This window comes from Ostrinia furnacalis, unplaced genomic scaffold, assembly GCF_004193835.3.
Source record: "Ostrinia furnacalis isolate ACB-3 unplaced genomic scaffold, ASM419383v2 OfSCF5667, whole genome shotgun sequence".
Classification (NCBI taxonomy): Eukaryota; Metazoa; Arthropoda; class Insecta; order Lepidoptera; family Crambidae; genus Ostrinia; species Ostrinia furnacalis.
Window position 1 is genome coordinate 129968 of NW_021135906.1, and position 11379 is coordinate 141346.

Sequence of the window (11379 nt, forward strand, 5' to 3'; positions counted from 1 at the left end):
ACAAACAAAATAGCTTGTAGTTAGATATGTAAACAGCCTCTCGGCTGCTCGTACAACATTAAACGTTCGACAATCCGGTGGACGCGGACGCACATCCGACGGGATGGAATCTTTAATTCGCGTACGTCCTGCACCGGAAGGGCTCATGCCGCCATTTCGAATTAGAGCGGATGCGACGGAAGCGCCCGCACGTCAAAATGGCCGCCGGACGGAGCGCGGGAAACGTGAGCGTTTTGACAATCGCGCTCGGAAAAGCGCGGTGACCAGACGCACTAATTCACATGGTACAGTCACGAGTGGAGGTAAGGTGACTCCTCAATGAGCCCTTGTTATTTATATCATAATTTATTCAATAGCTGCACGTTGTATTGAGCTATCTTTGTAGAACCTGAATGGCTCTACAATATTAGCTTTCTAATCTATCAGAAATAAGTTCTATTATGTACAGTCGCGGAATGAAAAGGTTCGTCACCTTAGTGTCGGTTTTCGCTTGCACTAGATACTGTAAGAGTCAAACCTGTCAACATAACCGTGCAAGAAACAGTACTGCTAACATTTAAATAAATATGACGTTTGCTAATAGAGATTGCAAAATCCGGATTTTTTTTAAATCCGGTTTTCCGGATTTGTGTTACGTACAAATCCGGATTATCCGGATTTTTCGAATATTAATTTAAATAAAACGTAGTTTTTTTTTCAAAAGATGTAAGTATTTGAAGAAAAGCGTTTTATTTTATTATCGCGCATGGAATTTATTCCTCTTATTTTCGGTTTGCGCTACAAATTTCGAAATTATTTGAACCTTGCATTATTTTTTTCGTTTTAGTACAACTGCATTTCAGAATAAAAACTTGCTTGTACCTATAAAATATTTTTTTTTTCTTGTCGTGTCGATAAAAAACCTATACAGCGACCAGCCCAAAACTCCGCCACAAGAGTGGCGTTGTCAGTAGCCTTCATTAAATCTTCCTGCTTGCAGTTTTTTGGGCAGGCAGGGTACGACATCATGTGCTTCGTCGAATGGGGAACAAAACCACACTTGCACTCCAAGTTTGATCCACCCAAGAATCCCCACCTGACACCTGAACAGATTGTCCTTACTACGGCAGACCTGTCCGAAGTCTATAAAGATTTCCAGGTAGGCCAGGGGAGCTAATTTTTTTATTATAATTTTATTTTACACTTTTAAGTTGTATTTCAATCTCAGGGCCCTTGTCATTATTTACGACCAAAGTGCTCGGGAAGACGAATCCAACGAACTCAAACTCTATAAGTTTCTGCCGTTTCGGTTAGGAGTTCCTATGGCCACCTCCTGACTTCATCATCAGGACCCTGAACATCATCTAGCACTTTTGCTTGAAAAGACAAATCCAACAAACCCAAATTTGATGAGTTTCCACCGTTTCGTTTAGGAGTTCCTATGGCCACCTCCCGAATCCATCATCAGGACCCTGGGCATCATCTAGCACTAAAGTGCTCGAAAAGACAAATCCAACGAACCCAAGTTCGATGCGATTCCGCCGTTTCGTTTAAGAGTTCCTATGGTCACCTCTTGACTCCATCATCAACCCAGCTAAATGGTCGNATGGAAAGCATTGGGGGGGCCTATGTTCAGCAGTGGACGTCCTATGGCTGAGATGATGATGATGATGATGATGACTTACACTTGCAAGGGATATTTGCCGATTTAGCTGCTCTTTAAAACTCAGCGATATGGTGTTTCAGAATCAGCGTCTCGTATAAAACTCACTGGCCGACTAGCGAATTCACTTACGCATGCGGCATGACGCTTCATTGTGCAGGCACAGTGCAGGTGTGAGTGTTGTGCGACGAAGTGCGGGTGCGTTCAATCAAAACTTCGCTTGTTTTGCATCCATGTTGCATCAAATAGATATTTTGGTTTATGATTTTATGATAAAATTTTTGGGGTAAAAATATTCGAAAAAACCGGATTTCAAAGTCAAAATCCGGATTTTTTTATAGGCTCAAAATCCGGATTTTTCAGATATTTTCGAATTTCGAATAATCCGGATTGCAATCTCTATTTGCTAACGAATAAGGTTTTGCTTGTTTATTTTTCTATCCCATCAGTGCAATCTGTTACAAAATGTAGTTTTTTTTATTTAATAGAAATAATAATGGCAGGTTGAACCAACAAGAAGGTTTAAGTTTATCAATCATAATAATCTTCTTGACAAGATAAATCGTCAAACAACTTTGATCTGAATAATTTTGAACTTTACTGACGAACAGCTAAAGATTATTTTCTCTAACTCGAAATTATTCTGTAACATAGTTTCAAAAGGTAATATGTGCTCGCGATTAGTTGAAGGAATCAATTTGAAAACTGACGAACCTTTTCATTCCGCGACTGTACTTTATAGTATAAGAGTTTTCAAATAAACTAAAAGAAGTAAAGCTCATTGCGCGTCCTGTCATTGGCCTATGCACACGCAGTGATCGCCATCGCCGGCGCGATCTACACGCTGTGTGTGTTTTCTGAAATATCCCAAAATACCTAAATGTAAATGTATTTTCCTGCTAAAGCTCAGTTTTACCAAGCACCTGAATGATGGTCACCGCCAGCTGGAAAGTCGCGCCAGTTGCGGGACGCGACTTATCACTTTTCTTTGGTGGGGGTGGCTCATGGGAATACAATTTAGCTTTATTTTTGTCATACTTTTACAAGAGGTTTTAGGTTACACAGTTTTAAAATGAATTTGAATACAACTTAGTAGGTAAACTTAGAAGCCTGTAATGTAAAGATTTTTTTTACATGGAATATTTCATTAATTTTACCACCACTAGTGTAACTAATACAAAAGAATAGGTAATCATGATAATCGTACCTAGGTGTTTCTTTAAAATCTCAGATCATAGAAGGGAATTTAAAATAGAGAGAATGTATTTATTTGTCTCGAAACAGCTTTAAACCTGTATCCGTTACCCAAAATACTTATAAAGTAACACCTTAGTAACACCTATTTCTAAGAAGCTCTAATTCCCGTCACACCGACTCAACACGAACACTCAAAACCCGCACCAAATTCGCCAAATTGAAATCTCGAATCGATATCCGTAATCCCAAGTATGAGACGAGAATCAAAACACGTTTAATACTGTGAATCGTTAAACGTCTCCCTATAGTATTTTGTATAGACTGCACGTCAAGCTTTACACTGTGGTTCTTTTGTGGTTGGAATAGGTACTATTTTGCAATACAAATGTATAGTCTGATTTGCATTGGAGCTACTAACCGAAGGGATAAAAATTTGGCAAAATTACAAGCCGAGCCACCCCACGCGGAGTTTACATTGTAACGCGAACACCCTAATGTGGACTTTTAAATTAGGGTTGCCAGATCGCATTTTAAAGGAGATAAAAAGGACTTTGGTCGGACTTCGATAGGATTTGGCTTATTTGGGTGTGGAGATTGGGTGTTGGAATGTGTTGTTTTAGTTGTGTCCTCTTGCCTTTCTATTGCTTTTAGTTTTATTACATTTGTGTCTACTTTAATATTCATAGTTGTTTTTTAATTTAGAAATACAAAAATACAATATTGTTTATTCAGAATCAGGTTTGAATTTAAACAGGGTTTCGATTGGGGTTTTCTTTTAATTTGCAGTGTCACTGTTATATTCTAGAATATTGAAATCTTTATTTTATTCTAGATGTTGGAATGAATCTTGAAAAAAAGTAATGCCTTTAATGATGAACCTACCCTTAATTTCAAAGGGTTAGTTTTCTAGCGTCGTAGTCGTGTCATAGTGAGTATGTGTAGTTTTTTAAAGTTAATAAGCCACAACCTTTATTTTTACTTCAAACCTTGAAAAGAAAAGAACTTAAATATTCTCTATTCGTTGTTCATTAACTTGTGGCAGCCCTCAAATTTAAGGGTGTCCCAATTTAAATTCTATCAGCCGACTATGAGGCGAGTTAATAAAACGAGTTCTACGGGACCGTAATCAGAAGACGTTAGGGTTCCGCAGAACAATGGCCATGATAAACAGTTAGCTTTGGGGTGACAGTGGCAAATAATTGCTCTCTTTTTGTGGGGTCGGTTAAAATTATCTTTTGTCTTTCTAAACGGCTTAACGGTGTGAATATGTTGCGGGTTAAGCGACGGTTTTTGTAAAGGACACAGTTTTGTACTTTTGGACAGTTTTACATCACAATGTGGTTTTGGGTTAGAAAAGTTGAGTAACAGACTGCGTAGACAATAATTTAATTGTTATGAGTTAAAAAGTCTGTATCGTGATAGGTAACTATTACAGCTCTACATTTAAGTTAGGTAGGAACATAGTTCTTTTCAAAATTTCAACTGAAATGGTAGGAATCATCATTTATTTTTCAGTAACTTTTAGATTGTAAAACTATGATCAGACCTAAATTAATTAAATCTAGTTTAAGAGCCACCACCATAGGTGTCTAATGACTGGCTTAGCACAAAAAGCTCAATGAAAATTTCTTTCAATCACACTGGAAACTTAATAAAACTGAACACAATATAAGATAAAATATACTCAACATCAAATAAACCGCACCTTCCGCGACGCGAACTTTAAAGATTTTCTTCTGACACAATCATGGAGCCCCAACAATATTGGTGTTATTTGAAAGCCCAATAAATATCCTTAAAGAAAAACACATTGAATTTCTTAATAAATGATTAACATATACCGTAAATGTGACTTGAAAAAAGACCTCACTTTGGACTCACCTCTGGGATCAATTAGACCAATTTTTATGGTTATAAAACCAAATAATGATCTCACGTGTCCTCTTTAACAGATGGATAGCGATTAATCCCAACTTAACTAACAGTTTTATAGCGATAAAAGTTGGCTCAAGCGTAACTACCTATTTTTTAAAGAAGTGACTCTGGATCCTTCTAAAGACACATTTTTGGGGTAAAAACCTTTCCTATAATGAAATAAAGTTTAGAACTAGGCTTTTAAATAGTGCCAATAATGGTGGGAAGTGGGGATACATACGTTTAAAAGTGCTTGTCGCGGGAGGTGCGATTTATTTGACGACGAGTGTATTTAGATTTTGTACTTGTAGGTGGAATGAAATGTGGAATCAAAAGAAAGAACCTAATCAAGGCACGTAACTCAAAAAACGTGATAAAAAAATTGAACAAAATAATCATCTTTTATTCCCTTCAAAAACAGTTCAAGATGCATTACTTTTATGCTTGTTAAAAAAACGTTTCGTAAATACCCATGACGTTTTTTCTTCTAACCCCTCCGTGTCGAATGTCGCTACTATCATTACGGTGTTTAACCTTCCGCTGCGGCTGTGGGGAGCCACGAAAAATGTTTGGGATCAAACGACCCTGTATCAGGGTTAGAAATAATAGTCTTCTTTGGGTGGTATTAATTTTGTTTTGGCTGTGTTCTATAGAAGACACATCGACTTGGAAAAGAAGAAAAAGCGCACTAATGCACGCCAAAAAAAGTGGGAAAATAGTTTTAGTCGTATTCCAGTTGATAAGCAATATCTTCAAAACATTCTGAGTTATGGACTATTTTTGAACTGAAAAGGTAAAGATCGTAACCGTGACAACAACCTGAGTTACCTGACCTACAGTAAAATATACTCCATGGGTTTGGGACTAGAGGTGCAGTGTAAAATGTCCAAGGACATTTATTTTCTAGCGTCATCTCAATTCATAATTTGTCTAATTAGCTGCTCACGTTACGCTTTTCAACCTTCCACTGCGACTGTAAATTTATCGTATCTAAAGTTTTGTATAACTTATGTTACAGTGTGTATAAGTCGGATGAAAATGCATTATTATGATCCTAGTAGAGATGTCTTGATTAGACACTAAAACATTTTCAAGAAACAAATTAACTTGTTCTTTTTGGACTATGTTGAATAGCGTGAAGACATTTTGACACCTCAAATTAACCCTGTAAACCAAAAGAATATCACCTTTTGTGAAAGTTTTAGTTTCGGGACTATCATTATAGAGCGATTAACCTTTCCCGCGGTCGCGCCCGTCGCAAATGTCAAGTTGACACCGCGGGGAATCGAAGTGCATACCTTGTCATTTTCGGTTTGGAAATTATGGTGTTAATGGTGTTTGGGAAAGTGTAAAAACGTGGCGAACACTGGCCAATAATAACAATGTTAAAGAATTCAAGTTTGCCAGGGAAAACTTGGATGTAATCTTCAATGTAGAGAATAAAAATACCCGTATGTTAAATATCCACACTCGAGTAGGTGATTATTATCTCTGTAACGCATTATGACCTTCCATTGTTCTTCTAGATTTAGCGTGGATAGATTCATAGATACGTAGTTGGTGACCACAAATATTTTATTCTTTACTCCACACAAAACTGTTAAATACAGAAATCCCTGTAAATATCTAGGAGCTGCCTAAATTAGCCGGCTGGTTTCAGCAGAGTAAAATGGGAACTTCAGGTCTCCCCAACCTATCTGGCCAGAGTAGGGAGTTCAGTGTCACATCCTCTATTTGCCACTGGTGGTTATTAGAGAGATGTAGAGCACCCTAACCTTACAGAAGGTTGTGCTCGTGCAAATTGTCTTAAGTAATTAGCTTATTAATATACACCTTAATTAGCTACTTAACTACTTATGAGGCCGTAAATTTCTTTTCATACGTCATACTTACAGGGACACCCTGTATTTAAGTTTATGTTACCCTCATGCTATCCTGGGCTTGCTCCTGCAGTGGAGCCTAAATGGCCTAATGAAGTACCTACTGTGTTAAATGTTCCTATTCCCCTCATGCTATGCTGTCATTCCTAGTCATAACACGAGCAGTCTGTCCGTGTACCGCAGGCAGGCGCTGCTGACGGCGCGCTCGGACGCGCGGGACGAGGACGACGAGCGGCCGCTGGACGTGGGCGGGCCCAGCTCGCCGCCGCCCCCGCCCGCCACCACGCAGCACTCCACCAGCTGTGAGTACCAACTGCATTTGGGATTACTTGTAACTAAATAAAGGTTCAGTCAAACCAAAGCGATCACACGCGATCAGCCGGCGTGCAGCGATGGCGGTCAGACTTAAATGCATTGATCTCCATCGCTGCCCAACTGATAAGCTGCCCAACCCATAAGGGCTACCTTTTCTTTTTTATTTTTTACTACATTTTGACGTTCATAAGTGCCACTTGTGGTCTAAACTGAATAAGTATTTTTGATTTTGATTTTGCCCGCCGGCTGATCGCGTGTGATCGCGTTGGTTTGACTAAACCTTAAAGCATTGTAAGTGCATTGCTGCTAATATCAATAGCATTACATACATATGACCTAATAGGACTACTACTATGTATAATAAAGTCGTCGACTGCTGGATGAAGGCCTTCCCCAAAGATTTCTACAGCAACTGGTCATTCAGGTGCTTCTCACAACCCTCATCGGGTCTTTGGTGCACCAGGAGACTTGACGGAGTTGCCCTCTGCCCATCGACCATCGGTTTCTACGAGCACCCGTAAAGGGATGATTAATTTTTTTGCTTTATTCCTGAAAGACATAGCATAAGTAGTAGGTACCTACCATTATCGGCATTTTAATCAATAGGCTCGAGAAAAGACGACCTTTAACTTGTATTTTTATTGCAGCATGGTTCAGTTCGAGTGGAGGCGGCGGCGGAGGCGCGGACTCCGGCCCCGAGGAAGTCATCGAGGCTGGCTCGGACTCGTCGTGCTCGGGCGGGCCCCGCGCGTCGTCGCCCCCCGCGGGCCCCTCGCGGCCGTCTCCCGCGCCCGACGTGTCCCTGGGCCCGCCGGTGCAGCCGCCGCTGTTGCCGTACCTATACCCGCCGTCGCTGTACCCGCCGCCATTCTTCCCGCCGCACCAGATGCCGCCGGGGCTGCTGTTTAACTTGCACCCGCTGCTGCAGCAGTACTCGCTGCCGCCGCCGCCTGCCCCGCCGGCGCCGGCGCCGCCACTAGGGAAGGGGCACCGGTTCGCGCCGTACGCGCTGCCCGGGCTGGGCTCGGCGTTCGAGCAGGTACAGTGCTTGAAAAAGTAAATCATAAATTTGTAAATCCACTTAGTGACGACGCAAATGGGCCACCGACCATAGCCAGCGGTAGCTGTCGCACGCTACCTACTGCCACATTTCTAAGAGTGTCAGAAGCGAGCGACAGCCACCGGTGTCTGGAAGCCGCCACATTTTATATCCCTCTCGTTGCTAAATATGTATTTAGATTAGGTGTTTTAAAATATTTGGATTAGGTAAATCCACCTAATCCAAATATTTTAATCCAACCCATCTCTAGGGGGGTGGAGCATGCGACAGTGGCGTTTCGTGTGGCACGTAGTGACCACTAGTGGCCAGTCGCGGACACTACTGTAGTGAGTGGCCGCCACCGGATACACGTGTGCGGCGCGTCTGTACAAAATATATCAAAAAGTGTGTTAAGTCGCCGTCGCTGGCCACCGGTGGCCCATTTGCGCCGAGCCTATAGTTATTGCGATGTAACAGGTCTGCGAACCTAGTGCAATAACTATTGCTGGTCCTTGTATTGTACCAAGTTTCTCATGAAAATAAATGTTTATTTATTTATTAGGTGGCGCCGCGCGCGCGCAGCCTAAGCTCGTCGCCGGCGCGCCGGCCGGGTTCGCCGCCGGCGCGCGCCGCGTCCGCCGACCCGCCGCCCGACGCGCCCACCTCGACCACGTCCAGCACGCCGCCCGCCTCCGACCTCAAGAGCATCGAACGCATGGTCAACGGGCTGGACGTGGAAACACAGGACTGACTCGCGACGTAGCCTTGTACATAGCGTGTATTTATATTCAGCCTCGCTCCGAAGTCACCTGAACGCGGGCGCCGTTTTGTATCGTTCCTATTTTGTTTTCCTTTCGAGTTCTATTCGGGTCGATTAGGGCTTAGTGCGAGTTTACATCAAACGTCACTAGTGAGCGCGTTAAAAAAGTATTGAAGATTGAAGTGGACAGCCGCTTGGGCGGGCAAAAATAACGAAATACCTTTAGAAATAATAGGTTTCTTTTCACCAAAAATGCTCAGACGGCTATCAAAAAACATTACCTACACTTCAAAACTAAAAACAAAAGGTATCAAAAATAATAAAAAAAAGTATTAAAACATAGATAAGTATCAAAAGAGGTTAGTCCACCTAATCGGTCCCCAACAAAGATTTTAGTTCTTGAAAGTTCCCGCGAGGGGCGCTGTACAATCCGTCATACATTTTTTTTTCAAGCAAGCGGAAGGTCGTGGGTTCAATTCCCGCCTTAGGCAGTTCGATTTTTTCAAGTTATTTATAATTTTCAAATTAGTTTGAGATGCGACTCTTAACGCTAAAAATTAAATAACTATACATTTTTTTTGTCACTTTTTTACTCAGTCGATAACGAATGCGTTTGAAGTAAACTCACACTACGCCCCCGTATTGTAAATAGTCGCTTACTAGGTGGCGACCGGTCGCGGCCGGCACACGGTGGCTTTCATCTTTATCGCGTAGCTCTCACAGCACTCCTGGAGTGCACGTGGATGTGCGTAGTGCTTCTCTGATAACCCTCAAATGGCAATGAGAATAACCTCCATCGAAGGACGGTGCAATGGCGTAATCAATATTGGACCTTATTGCATTCGTCGATTGTATACTTTTGCACCTTAACTTGTTTAACCTACTAGTAACTCAGGTGGTGCCATTTGAAGGAATCTCCGTGGAAGTACTTTGTTAGAGCGTAATTGTTGATCTGGTCAGTGTTCTGTAAGAACGAAGATATATTCAGATTTTAAATCTTGATTGAGAGACACTATCTTAGGAGCACTACTGTGATGTGTTCATCTTAGCATGATCCCTTAAAACTGTCGACATTTTGGAAGAATATACGAGTATCTGAATCATCATAGCAAAAGTAAGCTATTTTATTTAAAAAGTAAAGCATAATTAAGTAAAACATAATACTTGGATCTTGCTACTATGAGCGTGTATCACGTGACACCGACATCGAACCTATGTACCACGTAGGACACATAGCAACCACTCATAGACTCCACTGCAATAGAAATAGGGTTATCAATTTTTCGACTTTGTTAAGTGACGTTATTGGTTCCTCATTATTATAGTAATTATGTGAAGAGAGAAAATGTAAGACCATATTTTATGAAACTCACGATTTATTTTTATTATTTTTCTTTTGAATAAAAATTTTGAAAAATTGAGTTGAGAGAGTATCTAATATAAAAATTATACTTATAAAATATTGTTTCTTGGTTGCTATCCAATTTTTTCGATCGGACCAATGACTTCACCAAAAACATTCGTCGAATGAAAAAAACAATTTTGTTTCCCACTTTTATTAATAGTAATTACTTGAATAGTATCGCTTAATTTTGTAAATACAATTGTAAGGTATATTTACGTGTTTACTTATAGGCATATTTTGAAAATATGTTTTGTCAATTGTGCTGTGAAATAGTTGAGCGTATAATTGTTATTTTCTTAGTATAAAGTCTAATAATGTTGTAACTGATTGAATAAAATTGTATAACTTCATATTTTTGGCTTTTCGTCATCTAATTTCGATTTTTTTCAAAATTAAACTAAGAAACGGAAAATATCAACTGTACGCCCACAAAATAAACGATTGATGAAAATAAATATAAATGTAAGTTAAAGTTTGTAATATATAGTTGATAAATGTAGTTAAAGATACAAAATATATAATTATAAATGAATATAATTTTCCATGGAATTCATTAAAGTTAAGCGCGTTGAATTTAAATTCTGGAATAGATACCTATATACGTAAAGAAGTCTTAATTTACACTATTGTTCTGTACCAGTGATTTGATTGCAATAAGTACGTTATTTTGCCATTTTTCTACAAAAAGACGATGCTTCGTGAAGTGGACATGAGACTGTAACATTACATCAGCTGTAATTGAGATTTATTCATTAAAATATATAGATAAATCTATTGACAAAATTAATTATGGTTTTCTTCAATCCTTCCAGAACTTTTCATGAATAGCTAGAACTGCCTTTTTAGATGACATTAAGTAAAGCTTATTTTTCCAATAACATATGGTTACCTACATATTTAAGCTTGGAGCTTTCTTCAATATTTAGAGTTAGACCAATGATTCACAACTGTGGTCCGCGAAAAACTTATGTAGGGAAATACATACACCCAAAAGACAAACATTGGGAGACAGCCTTATAATCGTAGATTATCCTGCTTTCGCCTCCGAGATTTATTTTACCATGTAGTACCCCTGTACGACAACCCAATCCGCACACAATATTCAGCGTAGTAGTATTAAAAAACAAAAGAGCGGGCAACCCCACCCCTACCACGCTGTGGGCTCGGTGTCCGAGCGGTCTCATTCCTTTGTGCGCACGCGCAACGACCGCACGCAGTATAAGAAAA

At 40.1% G+C, this 11379-nt stretch overlaps 1 protein-coding gene across 11 annotated transcripts in view; it reads left to right on the forward strand.

Annotated features, from left to right (window-relative positions):
• The window catches only part of LOC114361392 (T-box transcription factor TBX3), a 112982-nt gene extending 104000 nt beyond the window's left edge, over positions 1-8982 (forward strand). For 6 of the 11 annotated variants that reach the window (XM_028316382.1, XM_028316384.1, XM_028316390.1 and 3 more), the window contains 3 exons: positions 6784-6935; positions 7596-7987; positions 8550-8982. In XM_028316382.1, coding sequence (XP_028172183.1) covers positions 6784-6935; positions 7596-7987; positions 8550-8738 — 733 coding nt within the window. In that variant the 3' untranslated portion in view covers positions 8739-8982. The remainder of the gene's footprint in view (positions 1-6783; positions 6936-7595; positions 7988-8549) is intronic. The other 5 variants (XM_028316385.1, XM_028316387.1, XM_028316386.1 and 2 more) reach the window with 2 other exon arrangements.
• Positions 8983-11379: the final 2397 nt, after the last annotated feature.